Here is a 16540-nt window from a genome sequence, read left to right on the forward strand (position 1 = left end):
ACCTGTTTATATCTGAGAGGTGATTTGATTCCATCAACAATACAAGAAGAAAACAATTTGGTGCAAATTGGCGTGCGGAGCCGGCCGGCCAGCCAGCTGCTTGTTAGGATTCACATGTGTGATGTATGGGTAATGGAGAGAGTTGTGAAGCCTGCAGGAGGCTCAGAGCTCAGTGAATACAGCCTCACGCTGCACTGAAATGGATCATCAGCCCAGGGTCCCTTTTCTCTACACACTTACTCAAACAGGGTCTCCACGCTGAATCCCAAATACGAGCAGCTGCTGCTGTTGCTGCTGCAGTGTCTGTCTGCTTTTACTCGGGTGGTTTTATACTACATATGTTTACTATTAGTTTGTATCGCAGGATGTGTTTTTGTCAAAAAAACCCTTAAGTCTTGGAGAGACAGCACGAGTCGACGATGTTGGAAAGCTAGCATAATCATGCACAAGCACCGCCGCATCGTAACTACTTCACAGACACAGAGCGGAGAGAGGACCTCAACTCAACAACGCTACCTCATGACAAGTAACCGCGGCAGTGCTGCTGCAGGGCTGAGTTTTCTCTTCCATTCTCCAGGAAACGTGCGGCGGCGACACGCTTTGAGTTCAGGCTGGTGCACGCCAAGGGTAGAGTACGAGCAGGGAGGCAGGGAGGCATCTGATTGGTTCTTTCCAAGCGGACCTCGAGGCAGTGATTGGTAGACGTTTTTACAGGATTACAGCAGCTACAGATGACGGCTCTTTTCCAGTCCGTTTTCAGATCTCATCAGTAATGGATCACTGTCGGGATGTAAAGACCATTTCAACCAATATAACAAATAGTGTAGACTGGAGAACATCGTCAACGCTGCCTTTAAGGTTAGGCATTGAGGAAAAACTAGCATGGTTGTTTCAAAGGGGTCCCTTGACCTCTGACCTCCAGATATGTGAATGTAAATGGGTTCTATGGGTACCCACGAGTCTCCTCTTTACAGACATGCCCACTTTATGATAATCACATGCAGTTTGGGGCAAGTCATAGTCAAGTCAGCACACTGACACACTGACAGCTGTTGTTGCCTGTTGGGCTGCAGTTTGACATGTTATGATTTGAGCATATTGTTTTATGCTAAATGCAGTACCTGTGAGGGTTTCTGGACAATATCTGTCATTGTTTTGTGTTGTTCATTGATTTACAATAATAAATATATACATACATTTACATAAAGCAGCATATTTGACCACTCCCATGTTGATATGAGTATTAAAAACTTGACAAATCTCCCTTTAAGGTACATTTTGAATAATAAAAAAATGTGTGATGAATTTGCAATTAATCGCGATTAACTATTTTAATTAATTGACAGCCTTCCTATTTGACCATGGAGCCAAAATGGTGAGAAAATAAAGGGGATTTTTTTTAAAACCACTCAATCAAGTCTTCTTTGCCGAGCCCTGGAGAAGTCAAAAAACATTTCACTTCCTCCTTCACCCAAGCATCGGATTACAGAAACAATTTACTCTCCTGTTGCCTTTCATCTAAAGTTGCAAAAAATGTCTAAATTATAAATATTAATTGTCGGCTTTTATTTCTTTTCTACAGCCCCTTAAAGGTTGAATGAAGGTGGTGCAAATAGATGAGTGTGTGCAGGAAAAAAACACAATTTTCTGTGCAGAAATTTTCATCCAGAATCTTCACCTCTGGCAAAAACTGTTAATGCTTTCATCTCATGTTGCTCCGGTAAGAAGAACATGTATGAACACGAGCAGTGCAGCGACTACGAAAGATATTCGGCTGAGGTTAATTGAAAAATGCCGACCTGACTTTTGATGTTGAGAATTGAAAATAGGCGTTAATAACCGGTGGAGTCGAGTGGCTCTCTCTTTCATGTTGGCACGGTTCAACGTGTGACAGTCACCGGGCCGACTCGGTGATCACTCTGCATCAGTTCTGCCGGTTATCATACACGGATTTTGTTAAACATGGCTGAACATGAGTGGCCGCGGTGTCTCGCTCCATTATAAACACAGCCTCACCCTCCTGACCTGCAAAGGTGAACGAGGTGGTTTCACGGTGTTGCCAACAAGTGAAAGCAGCTCGCACATTGCAAGCGAGTTGGCAACTGGTAGAGACCAAAGTTATCTCATCAATCTAGGAGGAACTGGCAGTCACTTTACTCAAAGTCAACACTGCCAATCGGTGTGACAACCTACTGCCTAACTGTATACTGACACCAGGACACTTCCTCGTATTGCTCTCTATTGTATTTGTGTCAGTGTCTGAGATGCTTGTTCTTATTTCTTGTCCTCTCTTCCTCATTCACACCGCAGGCCGTCAGTCTTTTTGATTGACTCTTACTTGTATGGATAGGACCCCTCTGTGACGCTGATCTGACTTGACATCAGTTTTGATAAAATAAACATTCGTTAAGCTGCACTGCTATGACGACAAATAAACTGGCTTTTGCATTGGAGATCAAGCATGCAAGTTATTATGATAGATATGAATTGTACTTTTACTTTTACAACATGTTTGTTGTTGTTGTACCTGATTATATTGTACGTATTTTTAGCCCTGCTAGTGGCTCGAGGGAGGCAATGTCAGTCACTACTACTGGATGGATTGCCATGAAATTCTTGTACAGACATTAATGTTCTCCAGAGGGTGAACCCTAATTTATTTATTTATTAGTTTATTTGACAATACATACTTTATAATATAAAGTGCAACCGATGCAACGTATATAGGACTTCTAGCCATAGCTAATTTGCAGCCCTTGTCCCTGGTTAGGATTTTAAGAAAAAGAAAATAAATACAAAAATGCAGAATAGCATAAAATCACATAATACCACATTGTACATTACAATCAATTTACATATGTATGTTCCCAATCAATCATTCCTGCAGCACTCTATAGGTGGTTTTATACAACTTGATCTCTTATCTTGAACATAACTTGCTGTGAAAGAGGTTAGATGCATAAGCATAAGTTACCATGGCGATCTATACCGTGGTAAGAAGTGAACCACCGTCATAGGACTTAAAAAAACCCTGAATCCCCGGATCACTGAGGATGCATGTTAATACCAGGTGTGAACAGGGCCTAAGACTGAAGGCCTTTACACACAAGGAGCATGACTAGTGGTGTAACAGACAGTAGTTTTACTACCGATCGTTATTGGATGATATTGAGTAGAAATATGTGATCAGGAGATCTGTGTGTGTATTTCTCCGTATATTGAGTGTTTTGATAGTTTAACAGTATTTATATAGAACTTAAACCTGCTTTATAATATAAAAGACATAAAGATCTCACCTTTTACAATATGGGACCTTTAAATCTAAAAACATTTAAATTTAAAAACAACAAAAATGATCTATATCGGCCGATTATGGCTCAACGACGATCGGCAATCTGTATCTGCAGCCAGAAAACGTGATCGGGGAATCTCTAAAAGTTGTATTTGCTCCCTTATTTTCTGCTGATCTGATCCGTGACTCAAGACTGTGTTACGATCCGAGCCTCGAGTTCTGTGATCCGTTGCACCCCTAGGCGTGACAAATAACCAACACAACAAATGCGAAACACTCGCCTACGAATATTAAAATGTCTAGGACTTTTTAATTGTGAAAGGGAAGAACGAAAGGAGGGGATCTGGTATGAGCTGCCTTTGTCGAGGTTGAAAAGAGTAATAATGTTTGCCGTCTTGGTATCGGACCACGGAGCCTCGGTGTTGTCGTTTCATGAATATAGACGCAACTCAACCCCTTTCTGCACAATGTGATTGGTTGATGTGTTTATTCATGGTGCGAAAGCTCAGAAAACTCGACCTCGAAAAACATACTCATGACAAAAACAACAGATTGAAAAAAATATAGTGTGGAAAGGTGGTGATTATTTGCAAACTGCTCTCTAATTGCCAGAACAACGTGTACTCGTTAATCTTCAGCATCTTATTGTTGCCTTTAATTTGTTATGTTATTGTGACTTAATTAATTAAAATAATTTCTGAAAGTGTATAAGTGTTTAGAACATTATGATAGAAGTATATGATGATCATCCACATGCTCTATTATGTCTCATAAATTGATGCTGCAATTTTCGAGGTTGGTACCATTTGTTACACAGATTTAGTGATAAATTTAACAATTTTTTACCACTCGAGAATTGATAAAAATTATCAATAATCCCTCCAAAATACCACATTAAGACACCGAGACCTTGAGGAACACCATAGAAAAAGCCATGCTGTGATTTGGGATCAAAAACTTTTGACATTTTGGAGATTTCTGCAAGAACTGCATTTTTCGGCGATTAGATGGCGAGCACTTCTGTTGTGTAAACTGCTCAGAAACCCCCTTATTGTCAATCTAGCTAGAAAAGCCATCCATCCTCTGAATGCTCTAGGTCTCTAGTTTGATCCATCCATCCTCTGAATGCTCTAGGTCTCTAGTTTGATCCATCCATCCTCTGAATGCTCTACGTTTCTAGTCTGATCCATCCATCCTCTGAATGCTCTAGGTCTCTAGTCTGATCCATCCATCCTCTGAATGCTCTAGGTCTCTAGTTTGATCCATCCATCCTCTGAATGCTCTAGGTCTCTAGTTTGTGGCTGTAAAGTTTCATGAGGCTGTGATTATCCTAGAGGTCACCACAGGTCATTTTATACAGTGAGGTCAAATAAAAAAAAAAAAATGGTCTCACTACAATGAAATGTCTCCTATGGGGACTAACATCATCACACATGAATACAGTTGGACTCATTGGATCCACAAGAGTCTCAACTTTACAGGGATACCCAATTTATGTAATTCCAAGACTGTTTAGGGACCCCAGTATGCAGAAATATTCAAGTACTCCATTTTTAGAATAGGCGAAAATAACATTTATACTGCATGTTAAAAACTGCATGTTTTTTGCTCAAAACTGCATGTGATTATCATAAAGTGGGTATGTCTGTAAAGGGGAGACTCGTGGATACCCATAGAACCCATTTTCATTCGCATATCTGGATGTCAGAGGTCAAGGGACCCCTTTGAAAATGGCCATGCCAGTTTTTCCCTCGCCAAATGTTTGGAGCGTTATCTAGCCTCCTTCTAACCTCCTTGACGGTGTCAGGAGGGTTAGTAAAGAAGTGGTGGTGGTACAGGAAGAAGATGAGGAAAAAAGGAATGAAATCAGATGTAGGACAACGGGGGAAAGGAAGAGCAAAAATAAGAAGGATGGCGTAAAACGGAGGAGACGACAGCAAGGCAGGAGAGAGGAAACGTTTGATATATTCACCCCAACCAGGGTCTAAAATTAGCACCCGCCACCTGCCAAATGTGGTTGAATTGTTGGCAGTTGGCGGGTAAAATCGACAGGCCAACCATGACATTGGCAGACAGGGAAAACGCTAGGTATGGGAACCGGTTCCCTGTTAAAGAACGGGTTCTCAGTTGGTCAATTCCTTGGCATCTCATGCCTCCGTGACTATATATTCCTCTGTATTGATGCTTTCAGACGAATACTCATGCACAACAATGACGCATACGCACGCCGTATCATGTTTCAGTTTTTTTTGGCACCGGAGACACGGTGGCGAGAAAAAAAACCGCTCAACAGCGTGGCTACTAAACAAAACAAACAAACCTGTGTTGAAATCTGCTTTACAAAGTACAGTACTGTGTACAGTACCATACCTGACCCAAAAAATAGGGTTCCCCCGGATTCTACCATGCATATAATGTATTTTTGTGTAAAATATATTGAACGTTGAATGACACCAGATCTAAAAATGTTATTCCTTCATTTAGCGCAGAGATTTCAAAAGTGGCAGATCAAATTTTGGAGTGAAAAAAGTTCATTTCAGACCCCGACCACCACTAAACCTGGAGTTTCCCTTTGCTCTGTGTAACCTTTAAACAGAATGGTTTGCAGTGTGAGCAACCACTCCCTAAATGCCTGAACAAACTGTACTCGTTAATTAATTAATAAGCATTGTTGCATCTAAAAAACCCTATTTGGAAGGTGTATGATGACAGATTTTTATTTTTTATTTTATTTTTTTATTTAGCGGAGGTTCATGTCAGGATTTAAAGATATTAGTTTGTTACTCAGGTATATAGTATAATATAGTACACACAGCATTTTTTTAGCTTTATAAAATGTTTAACTATGTTGGAACTGTAATGTATGCAAAAACATAAAGATTTACAGCATCTATTCATCAACATGAACCTTTTTCCTACAGTACACATTTATCATATATTAGACGACCTAATATGATAATATAAGCAACATTTACAAAAGGATTACACACTTCTGAAGACTGTAATGTATATTTCACTCACTCTGCCATCCCAGCAAAGATTTACTACATATAGTAGACCGACTAAAGTTTTTCAGCTGGGCATGTGGCAACTGTTGGATAATGTAAGAGTTTGTCCAAATATAATAAAATTAGTTTATATTTCATTTAGTTTGCTAATTGCTCTATAATGTAATGAACCAGGACTGGGCTTGTTACTTTATAACAGGTAGAACAGGTGACAGATGGATCTTTTTGCAGGTTTATTTGGAAAGATAAAAAGTTTGAAAAGGTAACGTTACAAATAGAAGATGTGCAAACACGCTTTAAAAACAGATGCGCTCACAGTGGTCGGCTTATTATTAACACGGTGTGTTTCTGTGTAACGTAACAGCAGATGCCTCTCTCATTCAGTAGTTTTGTTGTGTTTGTTTAACGTTACACTACGTTGTCTCCGATCGTCCCGTCATCCATCGCTTTTTTCTTTATCACCGCGGACGGCCAGGAGCTCCCGCACCTCAATGTCTCGCCACATATCCGTGTTGTTCTCGTCCGCCGTTCACTTCCGGTGTGTCTGAAATAATTCCTGCTGCCGTTGCCCCGTATGTTTATGAGCTATGGCGACCTGTGACAGTTGCTTCACGGACTGTGCGCCCTCATTTGCAACTGAATAGGTTTGTCCCGCCCCGTTTGTCAGCTACCCTGGTCCGTGCAATTCACATCGAAATCGAACCTTGTTCCGACCCTGGTCCGACCCACCTCTTGACCTGGGTCGCAAAGGCGAGTCGATCAACGTGGGTTAACCCTTTCATACACACAACCGACCCTGGTTCAACCCTGGTTGAGTCCTCGGTGTGAAAGGAGTATTATAGTTTCGCCTATTAGCAACACTTTCTCTCCGTCTCTCTAATAGTTTAGCCTATTAGCATCACTTTCTCTCCATCTCAATCATCAATTGTAATGACTTATTACTTAGAAACTCATGAGCACATCTCTGGTAAACACAATAATTAAAGTTGTGCTTTTGTGTGATTCTTCCTGGAGAACCTCAGTTTTACAGATCAATTAAATCAATTAGTCAACAAAATTGTAGTCAAAAATGTTAGTTGACAACTCCCTAAATGCCTGAACAAATTGTTCTCATTAATCTTCAGCATCTAATTATCTAATTGGTGACCTTAAATATGTGTTAGATGGTAGACCAGTCCAGCCTGAATGACCAATGCCATCAGGTCAGACTCTCCACTGGTGTGAAGGTTAGTGTCTAAACCACGATTAGATCACAAGTGCGATGGATACTGACCCGTTAGGCGTTTTGCAAAGATAGAAGATCTGTCAAAGATAATGTGCTTTGGGCAAATTCGGTCAGAAAATTACCAGGACAATTTCTGTTAAGTTTACGGACATTTTCTTCAACCCTAAAACATAAAGTTCTGTTGATTTACAGTATTTCTTTCGTACCTTTCACGGACACTTCTGTTAATCCTAAAACTGAAAATTCTGTAAGTTTACAGTAAATTGTCCGTACCGAGCCAAACAGCAGGCCTAACCTCTACATTCTGGAGGGAAAACAGACGCTAACGTTAGCATTTGTACGTTACCTATCGGCCTTTGCGGACCGCCTGAGGCTAAAACTGGGTCTAACTCTACCTGACGTCCACTGAAGTCTAAAATATAAGCATTGATAAAACGTAAATTACAATACCAAGGTACCAATACCAAGCTCCTACTCAAAAGGCTACAGGTGTAAGAAATGTCATCAAATATAACCGTCAATAGGGGCATTTATCCTGCAGAACCGTTTGATACAATAAGTACATTTTGTTTATTTACTTTGTAGAATTTGTTATGAAGGATTTTTAGTCTCCCGGGGAAAATAAGGAAGTTGTCAAGTATCTGCTGCGTGACACGTTGGAGTAACAAACGTGTCTCATATTCAATCAAACATCACAGCCGTGGTATTTACAGACACACCTGGTGGAGATCTGCACTCTATACTGAGTGCACTTTTCTAGCTCTAAGTAAGATCATTACAAGTTGACACTGTAAAATTACCTGCCAATTAAGGAGTTGCACTGCCTATGTTAATCCAGGTGATAATGATGATAAGTCTGTGAAAAAAAACAATAGCACTTCCTGGTCAGTGTGGGTGTATCACTTTTAGCTGGCACTGCCCTTCACAGATATCTTGCTGAACCAGAGCTCAATGTCTGGGACTTTTAATAAAGTGGCACTGAAGTGCATTTTTAAAGTAATAAACGGCAACTGTTTGTCTCACAAGCTACCACTGGTTGTTACCACAAAGTAAACTAAACCTATGGCCAGTTTTATTATTTATCTTTGCTTAATAACATGTCATTTTCTTAACACTGTTGTGCGTGCAGGTATGTCTAAGGTATGTCTGTGCTTCTCAAAAAGTCATTACATTCAAGCACGCTAGCTTATCTCCCATCGTGGTCTTTGATTTCCACACTGCAGATAGCACCGCAGCATTCATAAGGCTGCGTTTGCATTAGCACCGTGTTTCCAGGTGACCTGTCCATATTCCGTAGGTGCCACCAAGCACAACTCAAGTCGATGCTGTGATTTATCTCCGAGAGAGCGGAGGAGATAAGCTAAAGGCTTGAAGAAGCAGTTTGGGAACAGCCTATTAAATGATAATGGGTACTATCGGGGAAAGTAGATTTGATCATTATTCCAGCTGCATTTAAATGATCAGAGGAAACTTGAAGGTCCCAAAAATGTGTAGTAGGCCTATAGCCTGTAGCCAAAGAGATTGAACTACAATGAAAAATGATACCTCTGGGATGCACTTTCCAAAGCGGAAGAGTTTGTTGTGTTGTCATAGAGAGTTCAGTTGAAAAGACAGATGATCCAGTTTGGCACAGGGACACTGATTAATGAAAATGCTTCCTTGTAACTCCAAAAAGTGTGTCTTCTCAGCTGGCTTGCCGATGTTAGCTGTTAAGCCTACGTCCATGAGTCACATGGGTTTGGGCCAGGTCAGATGCAGGGTATAAGGGCCTCACACGGCGAATTAAAGGGACTGTTTGTAAGAATCAGAAATTGGTTGTTAACAGCGACACCTGTGGCCATTTAGTAAACGACAGTCAGCGTCCCGTCAGCGCTCGCCCGTGTGCACCCGCTACCTGAATGTGAGCGAGCATCCGTCAAAACAGTGAGGCGAAACACGTCAGCTAAAAGCACAATATCACTCTATATTTCAGCTGCTTGGCAGTAATGTTAGCTGACCAGACGAAGGTCTCTCCGTGAATCAATGCTGATCCTAGTGTTGGCTTTTCCTGCTTCAGCTTCCCGACCGCGGCCGGAGGGAACGGGGGAGACGCCGGAGTTTTGGTCGGAGACGATAACGTTTCTCTCTGCGGAGCTCAGTCACTTCACAAGACACGGGAAACCTCTGTTGGTCTGGAGGAGCTGCAGCAGTTATTTCTGCACAAACATCCACTGTACATTCACTAGATATTCTCAGAGCTACTAACTCTTCTGCAGTGTGGAGTGAGCAGCATGCACGTAAGAGTGGAGAGAGCTGAGCGAGCGAGAACGAGCGCTGTGTGAGAGTGAAAGCAGGCAGAGGAGCAGAGGACAGCAGAGACTCCGGCCCTGGAGACCAGACTACGGTCTCCTCCGCGTCCTCCGACCGCGGCCAACACTGTTTAACAGACAGGCTTCACTAGATACAACCAAGAGGTTTTGGTGCTTCACTGTAGTTTGTGTTTGAGTCTTGTCTGAACAGCGTAGCCACACGTGAGCGCACATGGGACACCGACCCGGATTGATTGATACGTGTAAGAAGTTACAAACAGTCCCTTTAAATGCGGCACACTTAGCACAGTTAGACCGGCCTTTGTGCATGTTCGAATCCGGGCCCCTTCTGTGTGGAGTTTGCATGTTCTCCCCGGGTTTTCTCCGGGATCCCCGGTTTCCCCCGGTTTCCTCCCACAGCTCCCAAAGATGCAGGTTAAGTTAATTATTGACTCTAAATTGCCCGTATAGCGTGAATGGCTGCTTGTCTATGTGTGTCAGCCCTGTGATAGTCTGGCAACCTGTCCAGGGTGTACCTCGCCATGTCAGCTGGGATCGGCTCCAGCTCCCCCCCCCTTCCGACCCTGAATAGGATAAGCGGTTACAGATAATGGATGGATGGAAACATTACTATACTTCTTGGGAAAGGTTTACTGGTGATCAGGATGAGAAAGCAAGAAGCATTCGACCTCCAGTACAGTAGACTTTCTGATAACGTCATTAAAATGCAGGACACACATTCTGGAGGATTTATGAGTTTCCACCTGATGCCTCATACCTGCTCAACAGTCTGTAAAAAGTGAGGCTGTTTACCAATAAACAGGATGTGCAGTAACTCTGCCTTGTGCTATTTAGGATTTAGGGTCATGGGAGAGAGGGGGATGGGGGATAAATCAGAGGCCGGAGATGGTATAAAGAAGGTGACTTCTTGAAGTGATAAAATACCTTCACTTTTGTACAGCAGTTTGATCCTTATAAGGAGACACATACAGTACATACAGAATTAAACAATCTTAAAGCAGCAGTAGGCAGAATAACCTTTCAGCATATTGTAATTCAAGTGTTCTGAGAGAAAACTACACTTCTGCTCCTCCTCATGGCTCTGTTTTCAGGCTTTGAAAAAAACACTTTGACCAATCACAGGTCATTTCAGAGAGAGAGCGTTCCTATTGGCTGTTCATTCAACGGGAGGCAGCTGTCAATCACTCGCCAACTCCGATTAAATGGTCAAACTAGGCAGCGTGATTGAGGAAGTTTGTGATCCGGCCGTCATTTTTTAGATCAGTTGAGGAAATACCAAGCACCACCCACCAGCCGGAGCAAACTTTCTCATTTTACAGCTAAACAGTACACTACAAGATGTTTCTGAAAACATTTTATGCGAGAAATAGGAATTACAGTCACAGAATATTGATTCATATTTGATCAGCGCTGCCTAGTTTGACCGTTTGATCAGAGTTTGTGAGTGATTGACAGCTGCTCAGAGACGGCAAGGCTCCAGCTCGGCTCTGATTGGTTGTTTTTCTCCGGTCTGTGAAATCTTGCAGATGCCATTAAGAGCACCGGAGGGACATGATTTTTTTCTGAATTATATATTATATATTTTTATTAACTTTTTTTAATCATATTTGCTCCACATGACATTGACTTTTTTCTTTTTACACTTTTTTTTTTTTGTTGAAACGAACCAAATCAGATAGCATGCTAATCAGTGAGCTTTTAGAGGTGCTGGGGGCGGATTTTGGTTACCTTTACACAGAGGCAGGCCAGCTGTTTCCAGTCTTTATGCTAAGCTAAGCTAACTAGCTGCTGGCTATAACCTTATTTTTAACAATTGTTCATTTTTGGCATATCTGTTTGAGGCCCAAATAGGTAAAATTAAGAAAAGATATTTTAGAAAAGTCTAAAAAATGAATACAGAACTTTAAAAAAATATTTCCTCTCACGGTAATCATCTCACAAACCCCCATATTTTTCCTCCGACCCTTTGGAAGGGGCCATACCCCTAAACTACCTAACCTTATACAAAGAAGTTAAAACTACCTCCTACTGTAAAAGCTACAGGTGTAAGATATTGCATCAAATATAACCGTCAAAGGGAGCATTTTTCCTGCAGAGCCTTTTGATACAATAAGTACATTTTGTTTATTTACTTTGTGCAATTTGTTACAAATGATTTTTACTTGTAATGGAGTATTTTTGAAATTGTAGTATTGCTTCTTCCAACAATGCCTGTTGAATACATTTATAAAAAGATAATAGCCTGTACTAGATAGTACGTAAGGCAAGGCAAGTTTATTTATAGCACATCTTATACACAAAGGCAATTCAAAGTGCTTTACATATATAAAAGCAAGATAAAAGAGCACAAAGTGCATAAGATAAAAACGAATAAAAGTATAAGTTAAAAGAGAAAAAATTAAAAGGATAATAAAAACAAATCAAAAGACAGTAAAGCGCAGCATTTGATCAATTAAGAAAAGTGTCTGAGAACAGTTTGGTCTTGAGTCTTAAGATTTGGAAGTTTGTTCCACGCTGCTTTAGTAGCGTACGTTAGTTATGTTATTAGTTAAGAATCCTAACACTGTGATGATTACATGGGTTTGAGTTGACAGTCTTGACTGCCCTGGCAAGTTAATGTTCATCATCCTCCCATCTCATCTGTTGTTTCCATCTCAGAGGTCACCACCCAACATGGGAGGCTCTACATGACAAAACTGGGTGAACATTTGAAATGAAAGGTTACACTAAATACATTTACATAAAAATGTCCTGGTAACTTCCCTGAACAGCCGGCAGAACCAGCTTTAATTAATGCGATGCTGTAATTAAGCACATGATTCAGACCCATGGATCTACAGTAAGAGTATAAAAGCCAGACTAACCAGATGGGATGTAGTACAGCAGCTCCAAGCAGACACAGAGGTATATCCAGAAGTGCACTGCTGACTACTGACTCCCAAAAAACAGACACAAGATGAAAGCTGTTGCAGTTTTCGCGCTGGTGCTGTGCGGCCTGGCCGTCAGTCACGCCGGTAAGTTGCTTGTCAGATTACATTATTATTATTATTATTATTACAAAATGAATTGCTGAAACAGTTTAAGGTGAATTAAGACTAGAGTTTTTATTTAATTCCATTTTAAGGGGAATCGGACGTCATTATCAGCAAGTTTTGAGTAAGATTCAAAACGCAAAATGTAGTATATTACAGTATACAGTCAGACACATAGGTAGACTAATGTTATGTGTTTCATTTTGCCCGATACCGGTAGATTGATTATACATGATTAGCCAGATTCTTAGAGAAAGAGAGATAGTTACTTGCTCAAACTGATGTCTATGTATATTTAATAATTTGGGGCTTGATATAGGCATATACAGCTGTGTATCATCAGCGTAACGGTGGAAATTAATTCCATGACTACGTATAATTTGGTGCGATGTATAGGGAGAAGAGCAGAGAGGAAAGATTTTATTTCTTTATTTTATTTTGATTTGTCTCTTCATATATTTTTACTTACTGTTTTTACAACATCTCTGTGTATAGATATATTCTCATTACACATAACCATTTACTACATCCCTGTTTACATTCTGTTTTTTTTTTCATTTGCAATTACTGTCTACTACAAATTTATATGAATTTATTTGATATATTTTAACTTGCACTATTTTATGTCTTAGATTATATTTATAATTGTATATTTTATGAGCATTAACCTGAGATCTATCTATTTTCATTGCCAACAACTGCTTCTCTGTAAGTGTTGTGCAAATGGGGGGAAAAAATAACAACAACTTAATTTTGTTGCAGCAGCCTGGAAATGCAAAGAGGGTCCACGGCTGGCACGCGCCTGGCAGATTGACGCTTCGGTGGGGGTGGTGTGCGCAACTACCCGGAGCTTCTATGCATATACGCTGAATAACGGAAGGTGGACCAGATTGAGCACCGTCAGAGTGAAGCATTGCTCTGTGGGACATTCAGGAATATGGGCGGTTGGCAGGAATAACTTTGTCTACAGATACGTATGTGGCAAGTTGCGACGAGCCAGAGGTAACTATTGTTATTATTATTCTTGTTACTTCCACATGAACAAATGCAGTCTGAATGGGTTTTCATCATTACTTTTGTTAGGTTTACTGTATAATACCATAGTGCTGGTGCAGTATAGCACTCCTACTAGGTAGAAAGATCCACAAGGGACAGATTCACTTTGTTTGCAATACACATTTAGTTTGTTGACTAAATTAACTGTACCTCTGTGTGTCTTCAGGAACGAGTTTGAAACAGCTGGATTGTGGAGGTGACAGCCATCTTGTGGGAGCAACCTCTACCAACGTGGGCCAATGTTTGACAAGAAGGCGAACTTTAGGCTTCGCCGGAACCGGCAGCGTGTCCTGGCAGAGAATCCACCCGACATTGAAGTTCAAGCACATCACCTGCAGCCCCAAGGCATGCTGGGCAGTGACCACAGGTCATAGAATCCTCTGCTCAAAGGTTAGACACAGCAGCGCTAGGGAAATCTCACTTTTGGTGGTGTTGGTGTTACTATTAGTACACATGAACCATACACACTCTTTGATTCTGACAATGACTCCATTTATGCTTTTTATTACAGCGCGTGAGACGGAATACCTGCCGATTCTCTGCCTGGAAATCCGTGACTGGGAGTTTGGTGAATATTGAAATTTCCACTGACGGAAAGGTTTACGGAGTGAACGGAAAGGGCCACGTCTACGTAAGGTAAGCCAGTATTAAAGGCATGGTAATAACATTTGAGAGGATGTTTTTTTTCACACTTTGAGATACAACAGGGTTACAACCTGAAGTATCCAGAGCATTCTAGTATGTATAATATACAGCAAGAACAGTGACAACATTACACCTTATAGAAATAGAGTAATCATTATGTCAGTTAAACTTTAACTAGACTTGTACTTTTTAGTACAAGTCAACATGATGTTAAAATTACAGTGCTATAGATCCCTCTATAATCCATCCAACTTTATAGCTTCCAACTGTGATATAAGGCGTGAGTGTAAAAATATGGCCTCTAATTACAGCACTTGAATGAATATATATGCTGTACATACACAAAATGAAGCAAAAGTGAATTTTCTGTCAAGGAAAAAAGCTCAAATAATCTCAAAAGCAAGCCTTCATGAATTTCTGCTGATGGAAATGTTAATTAAGATGGTGGTTTTATAGATTTCTCCGGCTTCTTTCTCAACAGAGTTGGCATCACCCGTCGTCTCCAGCATGGCACATCTTGGCGCTACATCCCAATGTGCATGGCAATCAAGCAAGTGAGCTTCGACCTGGGCAAACTTTGGGCCGTCAGCAGATCTGGTACGATCCTGATGTGCAACGCCTAATCCTACCTGTGTGGCAGACGCTTAGTGTGCACCAATCTCTGTTTGTCGTGGAAGATTTAATTTTTTCAGGGACAGGAAGCTCTCTAAATGGTGTTTTGGTTGTCATCCCTATCAAGTTCTATCCTTTCTTCAGATTATTCAGAGTACAGTACCCAGTTCTCTGGTATAACTATTCATCCATCTCCTTGTTATTAGGCTACTACTTATTTTGGCAACAGTGAAAAATTGAGGCTGCAAGAAATAATTGATTCGTTGAAGCAATGTGACCCTTTCTTAAACATCAATGCAAATAAACTCATGAATCAGGACTTAAAAATGTTTTATCAATACATCTCTTAAGATGCTGTAAATTAGGCAAATGATTTTTTTTTTAATTCAAACTTATTGGACTGTGAAACATAAACATTAAATGAGAATTGAAAATGAGAAGTGTAAGAGTAACCTAATACAGTAAAGATATACCTTTTTAAGATTCTCAGGCATGTATAACCTCCATGTGTCTTACTACTACTACTTTCTACTGTTTTCTGTTTAATAAAGTGAAGTGAAGCAATTTCATCTGACTGTTGTCATGCTGCATACAAAATGTTTACGCTGTCGTGAAAATACAAATGTTAAAAATGGAACTGTTAAGTGGTGGACACACTGCCCGCATGAGACGCGCGTGGCGACTGCGTGGCGGCTGCTTGGCGGCTGCGTGGTGTGTTGTCTGACGTGCGTCTATTTTATAGAATAGAAGGCTCGCCTATTTTTCAGGCGAGCCGCTTGCTTCTCAGCTGCGTGTCTCAGCAGTAACAGACAGTGAAGGTGATCTATTGACAGTAAATTAACATCATACCAGCAAGATTACTACAGTTTCGAGGTCTATCTGCAGAATATATTACGGAGATGAAAAAAAGTAAAGACTCATTTTTAAATCAACACTTCCTGCTTTCATTTCAAAATAAAAGCCCTCATGCGTTTTTTCTATAGACAGAATCCCCTCATTTGTTAACACGAGGCTTTTATTCTGAAATATGAGCAGTCAGTGCTGTGGAACAAGCAGTCACTTTGAGACCTCCAAGAATTGATAAAGTTTGGGGTTTAAATCAACACTTCCTGCTTTCATTTTGAAATAAAAGCCAGTTGACGCAGCTGTACTTTTCAGTGACCGTTTGACACTGCACTAACTTTATTTGTACCCATAGTTGGATTTGCTTTGCAGCAAAAATAGAGGATGGCATCCGTATTGACAATAAAGTAGAGCACAGACAAAAGACAGACACACCAAAAAACATGACAAAGAGCCCTCAAAGACTTACTGGGATCAGGACCCAGCAAAAAGAAGACCACAAGAACAATATAAAAAAA

At 40.7% G+C, this 16540-nt stretch overlaps 1 protein-coding gene across 1 annotated transcript; it reads left to right on the forward strand.

The window, feature by feature from the left end:
- The first annotated feature begins 12442 nt into the window (after window positions 1-12442).
- LOC141762275 (fish-egg lectin-like) lies at window positions 12443-15723 on the forward strand. The gene is made up of 5 exons (XM_074626335.1): window positions 12443-12848; window positions 13632-13868; window positions 14089-14312; window positions 14434-14558; window positions 15049-15723. Exons 1-5 carry the CDS (start codon window positions 12791-12793, stop codon window positions 15188-15190), a joined length of 786 nt encoding a protein of 261 aa, XP_074482436.1. The 5' UTR covers window positions 12443-12790; the 3' UTR covers window positions 15191-15723.
- The last annotated feature ends 817 nt before the right edge of the window (window positions 15724-16540 follow it).

The sequence above is a fragment of the Sebastes fasciatus genome, chromosome 23 (assembly GCF_043250625.1).
Source record: "Sebastes fasciatus isolate fSebFas1 chromosome 23, fSebFas1.pri, whole genome shotgun sequence".
Taxonomy (NCBI): domain Eukaryota; kingdom Metazoa; phylum Chordata; class Actinopteri; order Perciformes; family Sebastidae; genus Sebastes; species Sebastes fasciatus.

What these genes read in the sequence shown, in the direction of transcription:
- LOC141762275 (XM_074626335.1), top strand. Translation starts at nt 12,791, where the DNA reads ATGAAAGCTGTTGCAGTTTTCGCGCTGGTGCTGTGCGGCCTGGCCGTC. An exon ending in CAAGTTGCGACGAGCCAGAG is followed by an intron (nt 13,869 to 14,088) that starts GTAACTATTGTT and finishes GTGTGTCTTCAG; the next exon opens with GAACGAGTTTGAAACAGCTG. An exon ending in ATAGAATCCTCTGCTCAAAG is followed by an intron (nt 14,313 to 14,433) that starts GTTAGACACAGC and finishes TTTTTATTACAG; the next exon opens with CGCGTGAGACGGAATACCTG.